The sequence below is a fragment of the Rhinopithecus bieti genome, unplaced genomic scaffold (genome assembly GCF_001698545.2).
Source record: "Rhinopithecus bieti isolate Rb0 unplaced genomic scaffold, ASM169854v2 scaffold_11964, whole genome shotgun sequence".
NCBI classification, from domain to species: domain Eukaryota; kingdom Metazoa; phylum Chordata; class Mammalia; order Primates; family Cercopithecidae; genus Rhinopithecus; species Rhinopithecus bieti.
In genome coordinates this window covers 4,919,474-4,944,364 of record NW_016807677.1, presented here as the reverse complement: position 1 = coordinate 4,944,364, position 24,891 = coordinate 4,919,474, and the positions used below count along the sequence as shown (strand labels likewise).

The window sequence follows — 24,891 nt, the reverse complement described above, 5'->3', positions numbered from 1 at the left end:
CAACCAACATGCCTTCTTGTACTTTGCTTATATTTTTCTTCCCCTTTGTGTAGTATCTGCCAAGTCGCTAGGGAGTGTTCCCATTTCTACCCTCTAGAGTCAGCAGGCGTGGTCACCCCCTCACCCTGACACCACAAGGCTAGATCACCAACAGCCCAGACTGGGTCACAACATAAAACCCCCATGGACTCTGGCCACTTGACTCCCTTTTTCCTGCCCCCACCTAACCACAGCCATCTCAGTCACTGCATGATGACAGGAGCTAGAGGGGTGCAGGCTGATGACAGTTAATTTTGTTGTTGCTTTCCTTGTTGACTGCACTTTGGTAGAAATGTGTTTTAACCAAATTATTGCAAAGCAGTGAGTGACGCTCTGGTTTAGGCTTTTGCAGCCAATTATGGCTTAATGCGAATGACAACAGCCAGACGACAATATGCCAAACAACTCTGGCTTGCCAAGCTCCACAGAGTCAGGATACACGCCCAGACCCAATGGCTGGAGAGCCCCTACTCTTATCAGTAAGGCGATGTTTCATCTCCCCCAGTCAAGCTCTTCCCCCAGCACCTCCTGCTCCATCCCTGGCCTCTGCACTTCATCTCTGCCCTGGCTCATTTCTTTGTGACACTCTTCTCTGGTGGGAGATGGGGATGAAGGATAAGAACCCTGCACTCGACTCAGAGAGGTTGAGTCAGGTCAAGAGTTGTAGCTATCCTGTCCTGGGAAAAAGCACTGGGCTTAGAATCAGAAGATATGGGGGCACATCCCCGCTCTGTCCCTTACTCAACTTACCCACTTTAGGGGGCTCAGTTTTCCTTTCGAAAATCTATAAAATGGAGGCTATTACCTACCAAGTTTGCAGTGAGGATTAAATAAATCACACCATATGTGTGAAAGTGTCCAGCACACTATCTGATACATATTGAGCAGTTCATTGTTTGGTGAATCAGAGAAATGGAAGATTTCAAATGTTATTTTTGTCCAAATCCAACAGCAAAGGGCCCAGAATACTCATTTGTTTAATAAACATTTATTGAATGCCCACTATAAGATAGGTCTTACTTTTGGCCCCTTGGGGGATTATCATTACCCCAGAGATGGGATGAGATGAGAGTCCAGGCCGTAGTGGGGATGCAGCCCTGCCATTCACCCGTTTCTCTTTAAGAAGGATGAGCATAGAGTATGTGCTTATTAAAGACACTGCCCATCATCATTTCAAAGAAGTGAGGTATAAAAATTGGCAACAACATTAGTAATTTTATGAGACTCAAATTCCAAGCTACAAGAGTAACTCTGTGTGGCCAGGACAGTGCAGGACAGCAGGACAGCTTCAGGTGGCCTCCACTGAGACCCACTCCTCCACCCCTGCATCTGTGCTCCTGGAGACAGAGCTGTGGCTTGCAAAGATGGGACCGCTGGTCATGTTTGGCCAGTGGGGAGAGGGAGTGGGCAGGGGAAGCAGTGGCAGGAGATGGGAGGAGGGAGGAGGGCTGAGTGGGGGTACTTAGCTCTCCATTTCCGCCAACACCAGTGGAGTCAACACCAGACAGACTAAGAGAAAACCACAGGTCCTGTCTGGCAGCCTCTGCACAGCTTTCTCTTCAGGTCTGGTCACCACGCCAGCCCTTGGCTCCTTCAGGCCTAAGGGTGGTAACAGCTCACCCAGTCCCCCAAAAGCCCTGGGGTCTGCCCTGCATCTTGTGGTTTCCCTATAGCCTGCTCACACCTTGCAAATAGTCTCGTTATTGAGCCCTCTTCAAACTTCCAAATTTAATTGTGCAAGTTTTCCTGCCCAGAATGATAGACACACAGGCGGTAAGGAGCTCAGAATCCAAGGAAGAAGATATATTAGACCAAAAAGTAATACAATAGGCCAGGCACGGTGGCTCACACCTGTAATCCCAGCACTTTGGGAGGCCGAGGCAGGGGGATCACCTGAGGTCAGGAGTTCGAGACCAGCCTGGCCAACATGGTGAAACCCCGTCTCTACTAAAAATACAAAAAATAAGCCAGGCGTGGTGGTGCACACCTGTAGTCTCAGCTACTCGAGAGGCTGAGGCAGGATAATTGCTTGAGCCTGGGAGGTGGAGGTTGAGCTGAGATCGCGCCACTGCACTCCAGCCTAGGCAACAAGAGTGAAATTTCGTCACACACACACACACACACGTAATACAATATATTGCATAATAAATGGTTTCAGAAGGAAGATTTTAGTTTCAAAACAGTTTCTCACTTACCAGTTGTGTGAGTTTAAACAAGGAATTCAACCCCTTTGAAACTCAGTTTCCTTGTTTGTAAAATGAAGTTAATGATACCCAGCCTTTAAAGTTGTGAAGATTGAATAAGTTAAGTTTATGAGCCACTGAGTCTGGTGCCTGGCACACAGCAAGTGGTAAGTAAATGCTAGCTACTGCTTCTTATTATAACTATTAATACTATTAATATTAGCTCTATGTAAAACTTAAAGGATTTTTTTCTCTTTTCTAAACCAAAAAGTAACCTGAAACATATTTCTAAGATAAGTTACACAGACTTTTCACATTTTGCACATTATGCAAAAATGTTGGGACTTTGGGGAGCATTCCTGGCTATGAATTTGGCCAAATCTGAGTCTGTTGGCCTAGACCCTCTTTTCATTAGATCGCTTGTTCCTGGCCAGGTGGTGATGCGCAGACACCCCCTGGTCTATGTCGTGAGTCTGCTGATTCCTAACATCTTTCTCATGCTGGTGGACCTGGGGAGCTTCTATGTGCCACCCAACTGCCAAGCCAGGATTGTGTTCAAGACCAGTGTGCTGGTGGGCTACACCGTCTTCAGGGTCAACATGTCCAACCAGGTGCCACGGAGTGTAGGGAGCACCCCTCTGATTGGTAAGCAGCCTCAGGGTCACTGGACACTCATCTTACCTGACCCCTGTGAAAGATCTGATGCTGGCCAGGCATGGTGGCTCATGCCCGTAATATCAGCACTTTAGGAGGCCAAGGCGGGAGGATCACTTCAGTTCAGGAATTCAAGACCAGCCTAGGCAACATAGTGAGACCTTATCTCTACCAAAAATTTTAAAAATCAACAGGACATTCAGTGCATACTCACTACAACCTCCGCCTCCTGGGCTCAAGTGATTCTCCTGCCTCAGTCTCCCGAGTAGCTGGGATTATAGGTGCACACCACTACACCCGGCTAAGTTTTTGTATTTTTAGTAGAGATGGTTTCAACATGTTGACCAGGCTGGTCTCGAACTCCTGATCTCAGGTGATCCGCCCACCTTGGCCTTCCAGAGTCCTGGGATTACAGGCATGAGCCCACCATGCCTGGCCTGTTTGTTTTTATCCTCAGTTTCAACCAATAACTCAAAGTGACTGAGTCATTGATTTCGGCTATTCAGGAACCTGAGGCAGGAGGATTGCTAGAGTCTAAAAGTTTGAGTCTGCAGTAAGCTATGATCCCACCACTGCACTCCAGCCTGGGTAACAGAGCAAGAAGGGAAGGGAAGGGGAGGAGAGCGGAGGGGAGGGGAGGGGAGAAAAAGAGAGAAAAAGAGAGAAAGAGAGAAAAGAAGGAAAGGAAGGAAGTAAAGAAGGAAAGAAGGAAGGAAGGAAGGAAAAAAAAAAAAAAGAGCAAGCCGGATGCATTGGCTCACACCCAGTTAATCACAACACTTTGGGAGCCTGAGGTGGGAGCACTGCTTGAGCCCAAGAGTTCAAGACAACATAGTGAGGCCTTGTCTCTCTCTCTGTTTTTTTTTTTTTTTTTTTTTTTTTTTTTTTTGAGATGGAGTCTTGCTGTGTCTCCAGGCTGGAGTGCAGTGGCATGATCTCCGCTCCCTGCAACCTCCGCCTCCTGGGTTCAAGCGATTCCCCTGCCTCAGCCTCCAGAGTAGCTGGGACTACAGGCGCCCGCCACCATGCCCATTTAATTGTATTTTAGTAGAGACGGGGTTTCACTGTGATGACCAGGATGGTCTTGATCTCCTGACCTTGTGATCCGCCCAAAGTGGATCACAAAGTTTCAGCCTCCCAAAGTGTTGGGATTACAGGCATGAGCCACCACATCTGGCCGTGAGGCCTTGTCTCTACAAAAAAAAAAAAAAAAAAAAATTTGCCTGGTGTGGTGGTGTATGCCTGTAGTCCCAGCTTTTCAGGAGGCTGAGGAGAGAATCACTTCAGCCCAATAGGTTAAGGCTACAGTGAGCCATGATTGCGCCACTGCACTCCAGCTTGGGCAATAGAGCAAGACCCTGTCCCTAAAGAAAAAAAAAATCTGATGCTGCATTTCAGACTGGAGGCTAACTGTACCTCTTCTGGCTTCCCTCAGGGCACTTCTTCAGCATCTGCATGGCCTTCTTGGTTCTTAGCTTAGCTAAGTCCATCGTGTTGGTCAAATTCCTCCACGATGAGCGGCGTGGTGGACAGGAGCAGCCCTTCGTGTGCCTTCGAGGGGACACCAGCGCTGACAGGCCTAGAGTGGAACCCAGGGCCCAGCGTGCTGTGGTAACAGGTGTGTGAGAAGCCTTGTGCTTCTCCTGTGTCTGGATTGATCACCTTAAAAATTCATTCCTGTTGGTGATGTACTAGGTATTGCGTTGGCTTACATGAAAAACCTAAAACAACTGCTTCTTAACCTGGCTGTGGCATTTTATATTATCTCTCTGGAGACTGAAGGCTGCCTCCTTTTGGCTTTCTAGAAAGTCTCATTTTGTTGTTTTTTAGTTTGTTTTGGTTTGGTTTTTTGAGACAGGGTTTTGCCATGTTGCCCAGGCTGGTCTCGAACTCCTAGGTTCAGGCGATCTTCCCTCCTTTGCCTCCCAAAGTGCTGAGATTGCAGGTGTGAGCCACAGCGCTCAGCTGAAAGTCTAATTTTGGCTTGAAGTTCAGGCCCTCAGTTACTCTTTGTTTGTTTTAACAGAGTCTCACTCTGTCGCCCAGACTTGACTGCAGTGGCACAATCTTGGCTCATGGCAGCCTCTGCCTCCCAGGCTCGAGCTATTCTCCTGCCTCAGCCTCCTGAGTAGCTGGAACTACAGGCGTGTGCCACCATGCCTGGTTAATTTTTGTATTTTTAGTAGAGACAGGGTTTCGCCATGTTGGCCAGGCTGGTCTCGAACTCCTGACCTCAGGTGATCTGCCCACCTTGGCCACCCAGAGTGCTGGGATTACAGGCATGAGTCCACCGTGCCTGGCCGGTTTGTCAGTTTTTATCCCCAGTTTTAACCAATTACCCAAAGTGACTGAGTCATTGATTTCAGAATAGGAAAGTGCTGGCATGCACATGCACACATGTATACACGGAGCTTGTGTACATTTAGATTCTAGTTGCTTAATGTGAACAAGTGTAAGAATCATCCCAGCCCCTAAAGCTCCTACTGAGTCCATTTGGGCTGACCTCTAGCTCAGAAAATCTCCTGAACGGATCCAGCACACGTACACCCTGCTTACATAATACAGCTCTGACGTGTTCTCCAGGCTTCCTGCAGTACAATCTTGCCTCCCCTAATCGGGTGGGGAGAGTACCCAACCCAAACACAACCCACTGCTCAGTTTCACCCACAACTGTCCTTGAAGGATGAGGCCATCAGTGTCAAGAGAAAGTCCAGGTGGATCTTGGTAGTCCCTGGCTCACCCAGGGTGTTTTCCTCCATCATACAGAGTCCTTGTTCTATGGAGAGCACCCGGCCCAGCCAGGAACCCTGAAGGAAATCTGGTCGCAGCTTCAGTGTATCAACAACTATCTCCAAACTCAGGACCAGACAGACCAACAGGAGGCAGAGTGGCTGGTCCTCCTGTCCCGCTTTGATCGACTGCTCTTCCGAAGCTACCTTTTCATGCTGGGGCTCTACACCATTACTCTGTGCTCCCTCTGGGCACTGTGGGGCGGCGTGTGAAGACTGAAGTGTTCTGATCTCAGTAATTGTGCTGGCATTTAAGAGAGAGAAGAATGGGAATGACAGTGGGTTAAAAAGCTTTCTGGGTCGGGTGTGGTGGCTCTTGCCTATAGTCCCAATGCTTTGGGAGGCCATGGCAGGAGGATTGCTTGAGCCCAGGAGTTTGAGACCAGCCGGGGCAACATAGTGAGACCCCATCTCTACCAATAAATAAATAAATAAATAGATAGATAGATAGCTGGGCATAGTGGCTCATGCCTGTACTCTCAGCTACTTGGGAGGTTGAGGTGGGATTTGGGAGGCCACGGCAGGAGGATTGTTTGAGCCCAGGAGTTCAAGACCAGCCGGGGCAACATAGTGAGACCCCATCTCTACCAATAAATAAATAAATAATTAATTAAAATAATAGATAGATAGCTGGGTGTAGTGGCTCATGCCTGCACTCTCAACTACTTGGGAGGTTGAGGTGGGAGGATCGCTTGAGCCCAGGACTTCAAGGCTGCAGTAAGCCATGATTGCACCACTGCACTCCAGCGCGGGCAACAGAGCAAGACACTGTCTCAAAAAAAATAAAATAAAAGGCTTTCTGCCTTCATTGCCTTTCCACCTAATAGTCTGCTGTGTGATCCAAGAATCATATGTTCATGAAAATGTATAAACAGTATAAGTGTACAGTAAAAAAGTTAACTTTCCTTCTTATCCCAGTCCACTCACCCAGAGTAACCACTGTTAGTAATTTCTTCCGGAAAATTTCTAGGCACACACATGCATTTATGTATGCTTAAGCAGTTTTTTAAAAAGTATAAGATGGTTCCATCTTCCAGCCCTGCCTTGGCCATTTATTCAGTCGCCCATTCAACAAAACCTTTATAGAGTATTGATTAAGTCCTAGGCATTATGTTTGGCACACCAGAGAATACAAAATAAGTCAGCACAGATTATTATTCACTCGATGTGATTCCCATGGTCAACCTGCTACCAACCAACCAGAGCATAAAATTCCTGCCATAGCCGTCACCTTCTGAGGCTCTCGTTACCACTTCCCAGCTAAGTCCGCTGCCTCCACCCTCTTCCTGTGCCTCCTCAGCAGTGCATCCCCACTGGAGAGAACCCAGGTGCCAAGGCTTCTTTTTTCTTTTTTTGAGGCAGAGTCTTGCTCTGTCACCAGATTGTAGTACAGTGGCGCAATCTTGGCTCACTGCAACCTCTACCTCCTAGGTTGAAGCAATTCCCCTGCCTGAGCCTCCCAAGTAGCTGGGACTACAGGTGCATGCCACCACACCTGGCTAATATTTTGTATTTTACTAGTAGGTGCCAAGGCTTCTAAGCCCAGTCCAGCACATTATTTAGTCCACACACAAGGGGCAACGCACGGAGTGGGAGGACAGGCATGGTCCACGGTCCTTTGCTTCAAGGAAGTTATAATCCACTGTCCCTGAACTAGTCAGCTAGGAAATACTACCCACTAAGTAGCTTTAAGAGAGATTTATTTTCTCACCAGTCTGGAAGCTAGAAGCCTAAGATCGAGGTGCAAATAGGGTGGCTTTCTTCTGAGCCCTCTTTTTTACTTGCAGGCTGATGTCTTCTTGCTGTGTTTTCACATGATGTTTCCTCTGTGCATGCTCATGTCTGTGTCCAGATTTTCTCCTCTAACAAGGGCACCAGTGTTGTTGGCTTAGGGTCCATCCTAGTGACCTCTTTTAACCTTAAATACTTTTTCAAGGCCCTATGTTCAAACACAGTCATATTCTGAGTACTGGGGGTTAGGATGTCAACATATGAATTTTGGGGAGTGGGCAGCAGACAGAGGGGACATATTTCAGCCCATAACACTCATGATTCTGGAGGTTTAGGAAGTTCAGAATCTGCGGAATAGGCCTGCAGGCTGGAGACCTGGGGAAGAGTCGCAGTTTGAGTCCAAAAGTGGCAGAATTTCCTCTTCCTCCAGGAAGGTGAGTCTTTTTCTATTAAGGCCTTCAACTGATTGGATGAGGCCCACTCATATTATAACCAGTAACTGACTCTACTCAAAATCTACTGATTTAAGTGTTAATCTCATCTAAACATTACCTTCCTGGAAACGTATAGAATAAAGTTTGACTAAATATCTGTGTACCATGGTCTAGCTATGTTGACACATAAAATTAACCATCACAGTCCTGATGGCCCCTTAGCTTCCCATCTACATCCTCACTCACCCATCCAGAACAGGAGAGTCCTGGTCACCCTGGCACTTGGGTAACTAATCAACTTCCAGCTCATACTCTCTAGTAGACAAATATGTATCATGGCCTCATAACCTGAATCCTAAGATTAGAATTCAACCCTCCCACAAAATGGCCTTCTTTTTGTATTTGACTCTACTTGCCTCTTCCATTGTTTTCTATCACAGTCTCTTCAATCCAGCCAAGCCAACCCGCTTGCCATCCTCTTCGGGAAAGGGTTTATTTCCATCAAGCTTCTACTTCTATCTGACGTATTCTTCTGTTGCTTCGGCAATCTGTATTTCAACTCTGTCCTAGATCCTTGCTCAAAACAGCCTTCTTCCCCACAGCCTTTTCATCTGACCACCCCGACTCCCCACTTATCTCTACCTTTAGTCTTACCTTACCTTATATCCTTCTCCCTTTGAATGCTTTATGTCTTCGTGTGTGTGTGTTTGTGATTTGTCATATAGACAACACACTCCTAGAATAGTTACCCTATTTTCTCCTTCTGGTTTAATGCCCCATCTATGCCCAGGTCCATACAGAGTTTTATATCATATGGTGATTCTGCAATAACTATTGCTGGGAGACTCATTCTAGCTCACTACTGATGAGTGGACAACTATCTAGTGTGTTTTCCCACGTCTGAGAGGCAAAATCTATCCAAGGTCAGACCCCCAGTCTCTGGGCATCCTTCTCTCTCTTATCTGGTGCCATCATCTAAAGGTCGACAGGTAGAACACAGTGGGCTGTGTGATAGTCGTCAGTCCTAACGCTGTCAGCAGAAGACGCAAAACTCCAAAAGCTGTTTGCTAGAAACTTTTCCAGCACTAAAATTGCCTTTAGAAAATCTGCCCCCCCATCCCCCCGAAGAAAAGGAATTTAAATTCAAACAGCCTTTACCTGCATCCTCCTTCTCTCATTACCTCCCAGTTAGTGCTCAGCACCAATTGTCCATGAAATTCCACTGCTGCTGTTAATGAAATGAGGAACATAAGAAGTTTATGAACAGGAAGTGTCCATACAAACCTCCACCTGTTTCCTTCCTCACTTCCTACTTTCTACTGCTGGCCTCCTCTGCTTTGATGTGCTCAGTTAGGCATCACGGTCCCAGTGGCCCCTTAGTTTCCCATCCATGTCGATTCTGGCTTTCTCCACTTCCTCCTCCAGTTAACAGAGGAGGAAAGCAGGAAAAGGCCTGTGGTGAACTCCTCACTGTGGGGTCTTTCTCCTTCCCAGCTACGTCTTGGAGAAAGCACCAGTGTCAGAGTCAGGAGTCCTGATGATCGTGGTCCTGGCTCTGCCATTATCTAGCCAGGGGACCTCCATGAGCTTAACTTCTCAGACTTCAACTTACCTTATTTGAAATTGGGAATGTTTATACTTACTCTACCCCTCTCACAGAGTTATGAGGATCAAAATGAAAAAATGTATTGAACAATGCTTTGAAAAGTAAATAATGTATCACAAAATAAAGATAAGACCTGCTTCCTATCAACAGATGGACTCCAGTCTTGAATTTTGGTGTGGGATCCGATTTCCAGCTCCCTTTTTCAGAATCCAGTAATGGGCTCTGGTACTCCCCTAGTTGTTCCACTATTATAGGATCCAAAGGCCAAGGACTGAAGCTGTCACATGCCTCCTTACAGAGAAACTTGTGTGGCAGGGGTTGCCAAAGGGACTTCCCATTTCGTCTCACATGCAACTCACCTTTGTTCCATTCTCAGGTGACATTGCCCAGGTTCTTTACATCAGCCTCTAACAAGCAGCCCTTTAAGAGTGAAGCCTGGCCACCAAACTGGTCCCCGTGTACACTTCCTCTGTCTAGTGCCAAGTGGCCTTAATTTCAACTGCAGCCCAGAACTCATTCAAAGCCCCAGAGTCAGGTCTGCGTCCCGAAGCAATGACATTGCAAGCCAAAAATAAAATTCTAAGGGCCCTCCAGCCATCTGAATGGACTCCATCCTTTCAGTGAGGACATTCCAAAGTTAACCTGAACCACTGGGATTCAGGCCATGATGGGAAGGGGGTGTCAGACATGACTCATTATGCCCTCCTCCCTTTCAGAATTCTGGAAAAGTTGGCCAGCACCAACATTAACATCAACACAGATCTTAAGTCTGATAAGAAACATTTATAATCTGGCTAGGCGCAGTGGCTCACGTCTGTAATCCCAGCACTTTGGGAGGCTGAGGCAGGTGGATCACATGAGGTCAGGAATTCAAGACCGGCCTGGCCAACATAGTGAAACCTCATCTCTACTAAAAATACAAAAATTAGCTGGGCATGGTGGCGTGCACCTGTAATCCCAGCTACTTGGGCGGCTGACGCAGGATAATTGCTTGAACCCAGGAGGCGGAGGTTGGGGTGACTTGAGATCGTGCCACTGCACTCCAACTTGGGCAACACAGTGAGACTCTGTCTCAGAAAAAAAAGAAACATTTACAATCTATTCTTTCTGAAGCATGCTGCCTGGAAGCTCCATCTGCATGATAAAACTTTGGTCTCCACAACCCCTTACCATAATCCAGACATTCCTTTCTATTGATAATAAATCTTTTAAACAATTACCAATCAGAAAACTTTTAAATCTACTTAGGATCTGAAACCCTCTGCCCCATTGGCTTTAAGTTGTCGCCCCTTTCTGGACAGAACCAATATATACCTTAAATGTATTTGATGCATGTCTCATGTCTCCCTAAAACGTACAAAACCAAGCTGTGCCCTGACCACCTTGGGCACATGTTCTCAGGGTCTCCTGGGGGCTGTGTCACTGGCCATGGTCTCGCATATTTGGGTCAGAATAAATCTCTTCCAATATTTTACAGAGTTTGACTCTTTTCTTCGACAACATCATGAACAAATGGCACTACAGACCTCCTCCTGGAATAGTGTCCTATGTGGTGGGAGGAATATGGGGTGCCAGCAGCCCTTATTTGCAGAGCAGCTTTAGCTCAGCCCCTCCAAATGTTCATACATTTCATGATTCCTGTTTCACAGAGAAAGGAAACTGAGGAACAGAGCAAAAACGGGATTCTCCCAGCTGTGAACGCTCCTACCATCTGCTCTTTCCCAGAATCCAAGGTGGTTTCAGCACTCACCAAGAAAGCACAGCTCCAGTTCTGGGGACTTCACTGATGTCTAGAATAAAGACTTAGTTAACTCCCAGGCCAGCCAGGCAGCCCCAGTTCATCACGTTGTAGAACTTTCTCCTTAGTGCAGCTAAAAACAGGGTCCTTATCATACAGCCATGAAAAATTAGGCCTGCAGACACTTTGAAGGGTAAGAAAATGGAATTTACTAGGCAAAAGAAAAAAAAAACCGGAAATAGGGACTCTCAGCAAAGCAAGAGTCTGCTAGCCAGTTTTCCCACCTCACAAATTGAATTCCCAGTTACCACACCCCAGAACTGGAGAGAGAGTTCAGGCTCCTCCCAGCAAAGGGCACGAACTTTCCATGGCTCTACCCTGTTCTCCCAGTACGCAGGCTGGTCAGGGATTCTCCAGGGATCTTCCCCCTTTGTACTTGGTTCTCTCAATTATATTTCTTTCTTTCTGTTTTTTTGTTTTGTTTTGTTTTGTTTTTTGTTTTTTGTTTTTTGTTTTTTTTGAGACAGAGTCTCACTCTGTCACCCAAGCTGGAATGCGGTGGTGTGATCTTGGCTCACTGCAGCCTCCACCTCCTGGGTTCAAGTGATTCTTGTGTCTCAGCCTCCTGAGTAGTTGGGACTACAGGCATACGCCACCACACTTGGCTGATTTTTGTATTTTTAGTAGAGACGGGGTTTCACCATGTTGGACAGGCTGCTCTCAAACTTCTGACCTCAGGTGATCCTCCCGCCTCAGCCTCCCAAAGTGCTGGGATTACAGGCACGAGCCACCGCGCCTGGCCTCAATTATATTACAAGATGACTTCTGAGTGCTGATCTGATGACCTCCCTGAGCCTCTGCAGTCTTGATTATTGCCAATAATCAGGTGGTAGAGGGTCTCCCTTTCCTCGCGAGATACCCGCCACACCTTTTGCAGTTGTCCTAGAGGAGCAGGAGCTGCTATGATAAAGGAAGCTGAGCTTTTCACCTTTTAAACCACTGTGATGCAGCACGTCTCCTGTGGTCTGACTTCCCAGCCTGCATAAGCCAGAACTGGGAAGCAAATGAAAGAGTTGCCATGAGGGGAGCCAGAGTGAAAGCGCCCTTGCTAGAATTCATCCTCCTCTCAGCTCAGCCTCAAGGCTTCCCCAGGTGCTCTCACTTCTCAGAGATCTAATTACACATTTTAAGGCAAGGTTAGTAGAAGTGGGTGGAGTCTAAGTTTTATCCTGCCCTGTGGCTCTGAGGCTTCTAGGAAACTTCAGAGCTTGGGTTTTAAGGTAAAATCCACCCATTTCTCCATGGTGGATTGTCTCCTCAGGGCAGAGAGCCCTTCAGGAAGGCTGGGCTTCCTTCCTTGCAACCCCATTTGTGACCCTGGGCTCCACCTCAGCCATCGCCCTGTCCAGCTCAGCCTACCTTGTCCTGTTTCCTGGATCAGACTCCATCTCAGCAGCCAGAACTGCTCAGTCCTGAGTTATTTACCTGCGGAGACAGTAAGAGCTTCATAATTAGCTAAGCAACAGCATGGAGGCTTTTATGAGCAGCTCCACCCCCCACCACACTCTGGTGTCCGTAATTGAAATGACCCACGCCAGTGATTAGATTAGGGGGCTGAAGAAGCCCAGCACGCTGCCCCAGCCCCTCCCCGTCCTGTCGGGGAGGTGATGTAGTTAAGTTTGTGCTTCATTTGGTAGAGGCCATAAAGCAGGAATTGCAGCAAGGTTTTCTGCAGGGGTGGAAGGAACTGCTGGGCTGCGGGCGGCCTCTGTGTCAGGCAAGACTCCAGATCTGAGTGAGAGGGAGTCCCTTGCTCCCCCTTTACCTCACCCTCTCTACCTCTCCCACAGCCTGTGCTGGGCTTTGAAGGCCTGGGGTGTATGTAAGTCTAGCAGGATGGTCATCCCTCCTCAGTGCCACTGGTGACCCAGGCTGCATGTGGACAGCCAGCTCCTGGTCATCCTGCTTATCCTCTTTGGAGAGCGCCAGGCTGAGAGCAAGGGAATTAGGTGCTGTGGCAGTTCTTTTTCTCCCCACATCCCTGCCCAGTCTCGGCTTGCAGCTCTTCCTTACACGAGTCTCCTTCTCCTTTTGCACGTGGGGCTGGCTTTGGCCAGCTTGTGCAGTAGCTGAAGTTTCCTCTCATTCCTTCCTCTTTCCCACCCATATCTACCCAGGGACCTATGTCGGCACAGTGCCCAAAGGACATCTCACTGTTGTGCTCTTCCCAAATCTACCTTCCCGGACACTGTGCACAAATGAGATCAAAATCCTTCCACTGTGCCAATGCCTTTTAAATACAGTCATTTAAAATTAATCTGTTCTGAAACACAAATTGGTGACATGAGTTCGTGCCAAATTTCCAACCTTGGGTACATTTATCCCTAGCATGGCCCAGCAGTGTGCCAGGTATACTCAAAGCCCCAGAATGAACATGATTTCTCTTCTGAAGCATTGGTTTTACTCAACAGTATGTTATTAGGAGAATTATTTACTTTCCTATGAAAATAGGTACTGACGTATTTTGGCAAAGAAACAAAAATTTGGAATAAAACATTAAAGATACAAGTTTATTTTAAAAAATATTTTTAATTATGGGTATGTATTTACAGGGTACATGTGATATTCGGATACAAGTATACAATGTATAATGATCAAATCAGGGTAACTGAAATATCCATCACCTCAAGTATTTATCATTTATTTGTGTTAGGAACATTCCAACTCCACTCTCCAGTTATTTTGGATTTTATTTGTTTGTTTGTTTCTTTTGAGACAGTCTCGCTTTGTTGCCCAGGCTGGAGTGCAGTGGTGTGATCTCAGTTTACTGCAACCTCCGCCTCCTGGGTTCAAGCGATTCTCCTGCCTCTGCCTCCTAAGTAGCTATTTACAGGTACACACTAGCAGGTCTGGCTAATTTTTGTATTTTTTAGCAGAGACAGGGTTTCACCACGTTGGCCAGGCTGGTCTCGAGCTCCTGACCTCAAGTGATCCACCCACCTCGGCCTCCCAAACTGCTGAGATTACAGGCATGAGCCACTGTGCCCGGCCTCACTCTTTGGTTATTTTGAAATGTACAATAAATTATTGTTGACTATAGTTGTCCTATTGTGCTACCAGTCACTAGATCTCATTCCTTCTATCTAACTGGACTTTTGTACCTGTTAACTGTCTGTTCTTCATCCCCTGTCTCTCCCCACTACCTTTCCCAGCCTCTGGTAACCATTATTCTGTTTGCTTTGTTTTATTTTTAGCTCTCACATATAAATGGGAACATGCAATTTTGTCTTTCTGTGCCTGGCTTATTTCACTTAACATAATGACCTCTAGTTCCATTCATGCTGCAAACGACAATTTAATTCTTTTTTTATAGCTGAATAGTATTTCATTGTGTATATGTACCACATTTTCTTTATGCATTCATCTCTTGATGGACACTTAGGTTGATTCCATATTAAAGACAAAATTTTAGGCTTCATGGAAGGGGATCCTTTTTTCTTTTTTTTTGAGATGGAGTCTTGCTCTGTCGCCCAGGCTGGGGTGCAGTGGTGCCATCTCGGCTCACTGCAAGCTCCACCTCCTGGGTTCCCGCCATTCTCCTGCCTCAGCCTCCCGAGTAGCTGGGACTACAGGCGTCCGCCACCACGCCCGGCTAATTTTTTTGTATTTTCAGTAGAGATGGGATTTCACTGTATTAGCCAGGATAGTCTCGATCTCCTGATCTCTTGATCCACCTGCCTCGGCCTCCCAAAGTGCTGGGATTACAGGCGTGAGCCACCGTGCCTGGCAAGGGGATTCTCTTTGGCTCTGCCCTTGCTTTAAAATATAACATACTAATTCAAAATTTGAGGTATTGGCAAGGCCAACAGATCAGGAGACAATTGCTAGAAAAGATAGTTTATTACTCATAGTTCCCAACAGGGGAGCATGAGCCACACTACACCATGGGAAGCATGGCACCCACACCAGAAAACACCCAGGTTGATTACAGGGTTAGGGGTGGGAAGGCACTGTGAGGAAGAGTCTTAATTGTTTCTGCAGGAAGGAGCAGGTAAGGCAGGGTAAACAGGCTTAGGATGGGCTAGCGTGAATCACTTCAGGGGACTCTGAGGCATGGTGACTCTGCCTAGTTGTCTGATATCCAGCTCTGGGATGATTAGGGCATGTGGATAGTGGCCTGGAGTATGAGAACCTGATAAAAAGGGTTAGTGGGGATGTGAGCTCTGGATTGGTTTGTATTTGAAAAATGTGCTTGTAGGCAAGTTGTTTACTATCTCCAGGAATTGGCTAACCCTGGAAGGGGTAGTCTCTCCAGGGTCAGCAAGGCCCCAGACGTCAAAGCATTGGAATATAACAAATAAAAGACACGGTTAATACAGCCCCTCTGAGATTCCAGTCAGGACGTATCCTGTTCTTCTGGTTTTCTGGGTAGTTTAGTGGAAATGGGCAGCAGAACTCAAAGGACTGGCTCTCGAGGTGACAATGTTGGATATTGTGGCAAGCATGCAGGAAAAGATATTTGATGAAACCAATACCTAGGCAAGACATATTCATTCATGCTTTAATCCACTCACCCACTCATTTGGTAGTAGTAACTTGAGCATCAGGTCTGTGTCAGGGGCCTTGCCAGGTGCCGGAATAGCACCTTGAATAGGACTCTCAGAGTTTCTGGCCTTGAAGGAGCTTTTAATCCAACAGAATTGATGTAGTAAAAATAATACAGGTTTGGGGGTCAGAAACATGCATTTAAGTTCCACTACGGCACAGTTACTTAGAGCTGACATGGATTTCATCTGAGTGCAAACCTGATGGTTTTGCAGAAGCTGTCTGGAGACAGATTTTTGGGCCACCAGTGGGCTCCATGGGAAAGCATGTTGTGATGAATTAGTGCTGTCAGCCACAGGTGACATCAGGTGAGGGATAATCCTTGCCATGTGTCAAGCAGTGTGCTGATGCTTTGGGTGGCAGTATTCTAGACCGTTAGAATTTCTCTCAGTAGGTAGGCAGGTAGGTAGCTAGGTAGGTAGATAGATAGATAGATAGAGAGCTAGATAGAGAGATAGAGTTATGGGTAATACTAGGGATGTTGTGAAAATTACATATATGAGGATATGCATAATGAAATCTCATAATATGTATAATCCTCATAATAACCTTAGTATTATCATTCCCATTTCACAGTTGAAAAAAGACTGAGGCACAGAGAGATTAGGTAAGTTGCCCAAGATCACTGAGCTAGAAAGTGACCAAACTAGGATTCAAATCTAAGTATCCTGGATTCAGACTCCATGCTCTTGGACAGGTGCACTCTGACTCTAGACATGCTGCCTTGACCTCTTTCTTTTAAATAGAGACAGGGTCTCACTCTGTCACCCAGGCTAGAGTGTAGTGGCTCAATCTCAGCTCACTGCAGCCTCATCCTTTGGGGCTCAAGCAATCCTTCCACCTCAGTCTTCCAAGTAACTGGGACTATAGGCATGCACCACCATGCCCAGATAATTTTTGTATTTTTGGTAGAGATGGGGTCTCACTATGTTGCCCAGGTTAGTCTTGAATTCCTGGACTCAAGTGATCCACCTGCCTCAGTCTCCCAAAGTGCTGAAATTACAGGCGTGAGCCATCACGTCTTGCCGAGCTCTACTTCTTAGAAGCCGCTCATATTTGCCAACTTTACATATAAGAGGGAGGGGCTCATGTTATAATAAATTAATTTCATTTCCAACCCCACCACACATTAGGTTTGTGACTCTGGGCAAGTTACTTCACTATCTTCGAACCTCAGTTCTTTTCCATCTGGAAATTCCAGAAAGAGGTGGGTTTTGTTTGTTTGTTTGTTTGTTTGTTTGAGACAGTCTCACTCTGTCACCCAGGCTGGAGTGTAGTGGCGCGATCTCGGCTCATTGCAACCTCCGCCCCTGGGTTCAAGCGATTCTCCTGCATCAGCCTGCTGAGTAGGTGGGATTACAGGCATCCACCACCACGTCCAGCTAATTTTTGTATTTTTAGTAGAGACGGGGTTTCACCTTGTTTCCCAGGCTGGTCTCAAACTCCTGACCTCAAGCGATCTATCTGCCTTGGCCTCCCAAAATGCTGGGATTACAGGCATGAGCCACCGCACCCGGCCTGGAAAGAGGTGTTTTGCTAAGGTGTTGAGAGAATGGAATAAGGTAAGATTTATTCAGTGCTGAGCACAGTGCCTGGCATTCAGGCATCGAGAAGGATAGGAATCCTTCTTCATTACCACCTTGCCACAGGGCTGTTATTAGAGCCCAGGGAGATCACATATGAAAGCGCTTTGTACACTTGCCAGGTTTGCTCCTCAGAGCATGGGTCCAGGATCAGCAGCATTAGCATCACTTGGGGCTTGTTAGAAATGCAGAATTTCAGGTCCTCCCAGACCTCCTGAGTCTGAGTCTGACTTCCAACCATTTTCTCAGGGGACTGCTATGTACATTGTCTTTGGAGAAGCAGGGATGGAAGAACGATGGAGGTAAAAGGTGAGAGTGCGCACTCTAGGAGGCCTGAGGAGCTGGGTGTTCAGAGGCAGCCCAGCGTTACATACAGCCCACCCCTGCTACCAGGACAGCTGGGCCCACGGGGCACCTGCCAATCACTGCGCTGCACTGGGTAATCTCCCCGCCTCACAATCAGAGCAGTCGAGCACTCAGCACAGCTGGGCGGCTGAATTATAGGCTGCAGGCAGATGGCAGAGATGGCTCTGTGCGTGCCGTCCAAGGAGAGAGTGAGTGAAGGGCAATGAGGGCCTCTTCCATGGCCCCCTTCCTCTGCAGTGAACACCCTCTTTTCTGGAGAATGAGACAGCTGCCAGCACCAGCGATCAGGCGCCCCCCCGTTTCCCAGAGCCCAATTGCTGCCCTGGGCCAGCCTCTGGGCCCTCCTGCTTGCTGAGTTATGGTCATGGTACCTCAAGGGATCCTCTGCCCAGTGCACTTAGTTGTGTGAGTCCCTCTTCCTGAGGGAGAAGCATCCTTTAGTTGACTCTCCTCCCACAGATGCAGCCCCTTTGTTCATCCAAATGCTTCCCTTTCCCCGGAGCGTGAAACATAAGACATTAGGTAGAGGTAGGCCTGAGACCAGAGGGACTATGCGGTTGTCATCCTTCTGTTTCTCCAGCTTCTAGCACACAGGCTGGCACAGGGCAGAGGCCTGGAGAGTTCTGGATGAAGGAGCATCCATGCCAGTTTCCCTGGAAGGTAGCCAGCCGGGCTGCAGCAAGGGAAGCGCCTGGCCACCATCTCCTACCAGAGCCCTGGTGGTGGAGAGTGATGGGGAAAGAATCCCAGGCGACAGGGGAGGCTGTGCTGCTGCCACTGCTCCTTCCCCTTCCTCCCAGAGGTGCCAGTGCTCAGGGGAGGCGTCACCCTTGTAGACCGGATGCTCTGTCTTCTCATTCTGGTCCCAGGCTGCCAAGTGGCCTGTTCTCTCTGCTGCCTCCATGTCTCAGCCCTGGTCCATGGGAGGGATGAAAGCTCTCTCCAACTCCCTGATCTTCCCTTTCTGGTAATATTTCAAACACCCATTAGATTTTACAGGATATTGCTTCCGAGGCTACAGGAGATGGCTCTGGGGCTGCACTCCAGGCACTTAGGTCCCCCTGAGCCTGTTGACTCTTCTGCCACGCAGCCTGTCCTCCCATCACACCCTACTCCCTTGCACTTCAGCCACCACATCCCTCTCCCTGCCATCCTGAGCTTGACATAGAGGGCACTAGGCAGAGCCCCGGCTTGTCATTGTGGCTTTGTAGGCCTGGGGTCCCCTACTCTGCCTCTTTGGGCAAGAGGGAGAGAGTGTGTATACATGTGTCTGAGGCAGTAACTCAAAGTTGGAGGAGAATCTAGACCAGCTCATGCAAAGCTCTCATTCTGCAGATGAGGCTGAGAGAAAATAACAGTATACCCAAGATAACACTAAAGACAATGATAATGATTACTGATAGCTACTGAAGTGGGAAGCGTGTTTGTGTCATGCATTGTATGAGGACTTGGTGCAGCTAATTTAGCTCCCATGACCATCTTCCATGGTATGTTACATTTACAAATACAGAAACTAAGGCTCAGCCAGTTTAAGAACCCTGCCTACCATCACACAATAAGTGAGTGAAAGAGCAGAATTTGGTATCAGGATTATTTGCTTGAACATCAAGCAGCTTTAGTAGCTTCTTCTGAAAAGCAAAGTGGTGAGAGTAAGAGCCCATGCCCCTCCCACCCCAGGGAGCTATGGAGGCATTACCTGAGCTCCTGGGGTGGAAGCTGCAAAGGTGAGGGGTTATCATCCCCATGCAGTGTTATACCCTGCTGGGGAAGAGGCCCCCCACCACTCCAGGTGAGACGATGCACACATTGCCTTGGGCTGAAATCCTGAGGCCCCCAGAGGCCTCCCTGCCCAGGCCGAAGAGATGTAAATGGGAAGGGAAGCGGGGAAGGGAGAGGTATCAGAAATGGGGCTAGGCTAGGCCAGCATGGTGGCCTGTAATCCCAACACTTTGGGAGACTGAGGCCAGGTGGATCACTTAAGGCCAGAAGTTTGAGACAAGCCTGGCCAACACGATGAAACCCCATCTTTACTAAAAATACAAAAATTAGCCGGGCATGTGGTGGATGTCTGTAATTCCAGCTATTTGGGAGGCTGAGGCAGGAGAATCACTTGAACCCAAGAGGCAGAGATTGCAGTGAGCTGAGATCATGCCACTGCACTCCACGCTGGGCGACAGAGCGAGACTCCATCTCAAAAAAAAAAAAAGGGGGGGGGGGGGAAGAATCTTACTCAGATCACCTCATTAAGTCCTCCCCAAAACTCTGTGGTAGGTGACACGTATCCATTCTCCCAAGCTTTGGAGAGGCTGACTGACTTGTCCAAGGCATGTAGCTAGGAAGTGGCAGAGTTGGCATTTGAATGACGTTAGGACAGGCTAGGTTATTGCTGTGGTAACACATGATCCCCAAATCTCTATGGTTTATGACAGCAAGCTCTGTGCCCACAGAGGTCAGCCCCAGCTCTGGTCTTACGTCCTCGCCCTGAGACCCAGGCTGCTGCAGCCTCCATTGGGAACATCACCAGTCACCATGGCAGAGAAAGATACACACATGGCTGGGTGTGGTGACTCACACCTGTAACCCCAGTACTTTGGGAAGGTGAGGTGGGTGTGAATCATTTAAGGTCAGGAGTTCGAGACCAGTCTGGCCAATATGGTGAAACCCCATCTCTACTAAAAATACAAGAATTAGCCAGGTATGGTGGCAGGCACCTGTAGTTCTAGCTACTCAGGAGGTTGAGGCAGGAGAATTGCTTGAACTCAGGAGGTGGGGGTTGCAGTGAGCCTAGATCACACCACTGTACTACAGCCTGGGTGACAGAGCAAGTAAAACTGTCTCAAAACACAAAAACAAAAAAAGAATGGTGGGCGCGGTGGCTCATGCCTGTAATCCCAGCACTTTGGGAGGCCGAGGTGGGCAGATCACGAGATCAGGAGTTTGAGACCAGCCTGGCCAATATGGTGAAACCCATCTCTACTAGAAATACAGAAATTAGCAGGGCGTGGTGGTGTGCACCTGTAATCCCAGCTACTAGGGAGGCTGAGGCAGGAGTATCGCTTGAACCTGGGAGGTGGAGGTTGCAGTGAGTCCAGATTGCACCACTGCACTCCAGCCTGAGTGACAGAGGGAGCCTCCATCTCAGAAAAAGAAAAAAAGAAGATATACACGTCCTTTCTGCTCATTCCTACTGTCCTTGTCATGCAACCCACCGAACTACCACAAGGCCAGGAAGTACAATCCTTACAAGTGCCCAGAAAGGGGGAGAACTCGAATATTTGAAGCACAGTGCTCACAGTTACCACATAGTTCGCAATCACCAAGCTCGACTGATTCCCTCAGTGCACTGAGGGAATAGTAACTCTACCTTGCAGGGTCGTTGTGGTGAATAAATGAGACAATATACAAAAATCTCAAGCCTAGGAACACTGAATCGTAGCCATTTGTATGTTCATGTGTGAAGTTCAGGAATACTCTGGGGCTGTTCAGTTCGACCCTTGTTCAGTGCAATGACAAATCAAGATACAGGATTTAGAAGAGTTCTCTGAAACAAGAGGACAGACTTTGGGAAGTGCTGCTGCTCGCTGCATGCATGAAACCACCTTCAGGAAACCCAGAGAGGAAGGAAAATTTCCAGGATTGCCAATCACTGACAACAGCCAATGTGCAAATGTGATTATGTCAGCACACATGCAGACTGCTGAGCGTTTCTGCAGGACTCTTCATTTAGGACTAATTAAATGCTTGGAACCAGGAAGATTGAGAGGGTCCTCTCCAGGAAGCTACTCCAGGCCGGCGAGACACTTCAGGGTCTATTTACAGAGGTGGAATGCTCCAAGAGAAGGAGGAAGAAGAGGGTAGCTCAACTTAGAGCACTCCAGAGGAGGAACAGGAGGCCAGAAGGGCTGAAAACCACTCAGGATATTGTGGGGTTCTCCCGCCCCAACCTTGGCCTCCGAGGGTCTGAGGTTTTGTGTGATGTAAGAAAACAAAACTAGGGTTTGTGCTGGTGATTGCAAAATGGGCATTGCCTGTGGAATGGCATGGGTTCGTTTTCCTTTGCCGCAGTGAAGAATTATCACAAACTTAGCGGCTTAAAACAACACGAGTTTATTCTCTTACAGATTGGGAGGTCAACAGTCCGAAGTCAGTTTCACTGGGTTAAACCATTTCTGCCGGTCGAGTTGGTTCCTTCTGGAGGTTCTCAGGGGAGAATCTGTGCCCTTTGCCTTTTTCATTTTCTAGGGGTCACTGGCATTCTTCAGTTCATGTCCCCTTCCTCCGTCTTCAAGGTTCAAATCCAGTTTCTGCTTCTGTCATGCACAGCCTTCTCTTCCATCATCAAATCTTCTGCCTCTCTCTAATGAGGACACAAAATCATTACATTTAGGGCTGACCTTGGCAACCTGGTATAGCTTCTCATCTCAAGATCCCTAATTTAATCACATCTGGAATTTTCCCTTTTGCTGTCCAAGGTAAGAGTTATAGGTCCCAGGGATTAGGAGCTGAGTATCTTTGGGGCAATCATTCAGGATACCGCACAAAGCTTTTGAGATGGTTTGAAAAGCAAAGGGCAACAATTGTCTTAGGCCATCTTGCACTGCCCTAAAGGAATACTCGAGGCTGGATAATTCATAAAGCAAAGTTCGTTTGGCTCATGGTTCTGTGGACTATACCAGAAGCATAGTGCCAGCATCTGCTTCTGGTGAGGGCTTCAGGAAACTCCCACTGCTGGTGGAAGGTGCAGGGAGCAGGCTTCAATGGTGAGAGAAGAGGAAAGAGAAAGAGGGCAAGGGGGCTCAGCTCTGCAACAACCAGCTCTTGTATGAACAAATCAAGCAAGAATTCACTCATCACCATGGGGAGGACACCAAGCCATTCAAGAAGGATCCACCCCCATGACACAAACACCTCCCACTAGGCCTCACCTCCAACCTTGGGGATCACATTTCAAAACATGAAATGTGGAGAGGACAAACATCCAAACTATATCAACTGTGAAGCCGACTGAATCCGTAGATCTTCCACTTGGCCCTGGGGCAGGGGGCACCCTTCCGGGGGGTAGCTGCGGATAGAACCTCTGTGGTGAACCCCAGCAAGGCTGTCTCCCTTCAGCCGTGTTGCCAATGCCCAACAGACAGTGATACAAAGCAGTAATCATGTAATGATCACTGTCATGTAATCAACCAATGATTACATGAGTTGATTCCAAGAGACATGTCATGGAATCAACCAATCTATTAACAACCATGGTTTCGGTGTCTGTGTCCTGTGGGTGGCAATTCAGACCTGGGGCCCTGCAGATTCTCTGAGTAGGAGATTCAGTCAACAAATATTTACTGAGGTCCTACTATGTGTCCGGCACTGTTCCAGGCACTTGGGATAGATACATCAGTGAACAAAGCACACAGAGATCCCTGCCTTCATGGCGCTAAAGTTCCATCGGTAGAGACAGACAGTAAAGAATCAATTGAAGTCAAAAGAAGTTAATTGTGTAGAATGTTAGGTGGTAATGGGGCTATGGAAAAATAGAAAAAGCAGGGCAGGGGAAGAGAGATCAGGCATGCGAGGGTGGGATGGGGCAGATGAAGGTATTACATGGAGTAGCCACGGGAGGCCTCACTGAGCAGGGGAGATTTATGTAGACTTGAAGGAAGAGGGAGTATTCGCCAAGTGGACATGCAGAGGGAGGGAGCTCCAGTCAGAGGGGAGAGCTGGGGCATAGGCTGTAAGGCAGAGCACGCCTGGTCTGTGCAAGAAACAGAAGGAAGGCCATGAGCTTGAAGTGGACAGACTGATGGAGAAAGTCACAGCAGGCCAGGTGTGGTGGCTCATGCCTGTAATCCCAGCACTTTGGGAGGCCGAGGCAGGTGGATCACTTGAGGTCAGGAGTTCAAGACTAGCCTGACCAACATGGTGAAACCCTGTCTCTATTACAAATGCAAAAATTAGCCAGACATGGTGACAGGCACCTGTAATCCCAGCTACTAGGGAGGCTGAGGTGGGAGAATTGCTTGAACCCAGGAGGTGGGGGCTGCGGTGAGCCAAGATTGCACGACTACACTCCAGCCTGGGTGATACTCCTGGACAACTTGCCTGGGGAGGGTGGGTGGCGGGGGCGGGGAAAGAAAGTCACATCAGGGGAGGACAAAGAGGTAACAGGGGCCAGATGAGCTATGAGGGCCTCTGTGAAGCTAACCAGGCCAAACCTGAAAAGAGAAAAGAAGACAAAGCACATTAGGGCTGCAAGCACTCTGGTATGAGACTCTCGAAAATCCTCCAAACTGGGAGCTAGTTCCTGTGCTGGGAGCTGTGTGACCTTGCTCGAGTCACCTATCACTACAGAGATTCACCTTCCTCACTTATCAATTATGCAGCTTGCACCAGATTCATTCACTCATCCACCCATTCGACAGGCTCCGACTAGCACCTCTGAGGCCCCAAGCACATGTACCAGCACTGCGGACACTCAGAGGAGTCTCTGCCCTCCCTGTCCAGAGTCCTGCCAGCTCCAACACTTGGTGCTGAGAGAACTGAGGGGTTTGTGCCCAGAGAAGAGAAGGTGTTATAGCGTAAGGACTTTCACATCCAAAAGAAATTAGTCCCAAAGGATAGGACTGGATGGGTGGAAGTTTTAGGGAAACAGTTTTGGAGGTCAATGTAGAAAAGAGTTCTCCAAAAATGAAATGGGCTATCCTGAGAGGTCTCATCCCTGGAGGTCTGCAAAGGCTGAAAGATCTTTTGCTGGGATGTCATTGAGGTTTGTGTGCTGGAAAGAGCCTGGACTAGATAGTTTTTAAGGCCCAAGGGAGTTTTTTCTGCTATCTCTATTTCTGGAGGACTTGGATACCAAAGCAGGCTTGTGTCCGTTGGGATGTGTTGAGGGTCTTGCTTTCGGCTGGGAGTTGCCCTCCCACAAATGCTGAGGTGATTGAGACAGTGGTCCCGGGGAAGGAGGACAACGTGACCTCCTCAATGGGTCTTGCCTCTTCACAGAGTAGTATGGACAGAATTCTTATAAGGTGAGGTGTCCCCTCAGGGGAATACGGATGTGGCACCTCACTGCCTCCACCCTTTCTCCCATGCCTGCCCTCTCGTCATTGTCTCATCTCTCTGTCTACTCATTCAGGGCTACAGGCTCCGTGTCCCAGAGCATTTGCTTTCTC

At 48.0% G+C, this 24,891-nt stretch overlaps 1 protein-coding gene across 4 annotated transcripts in view; it reads left to right on the top strand.

The window, feature by feature from the left end:
• HTR3B (5-hydroxytryptamine receptor 3B) overlaps positions 1 to 5,997 on the top strand; it is a 50,090-nt gene extending 44,093 nt beyond the window's left edge. For all 4 annotated transcript variants that reach the window (XM_017883011.1, XM_017883013.1, XM_017883014.1 and 1 more), the window contains 3 exons: positions 2,657 to 2,867; positions 4,312 to 4,494; positions 5,643 to 5,997. In XM_017883011.1, the coding sequence (XP_017738500.1) occupies positions 2,657 to 2,867; positions 4,312 to 4,494; positions 5,643 to 5,878 (630 nt within the window). In that variant the 3' untranslated portion in view covers positions 5,879 to 5,997. The remainder of the gene's footprint in view (positions 1 to 2,656; positions 2,868 to 4,311; positions 4,495 to 5,642) is intronic.
• Positions 5,998 to 24,891: the final 18,894 nt, after the last annotated feature.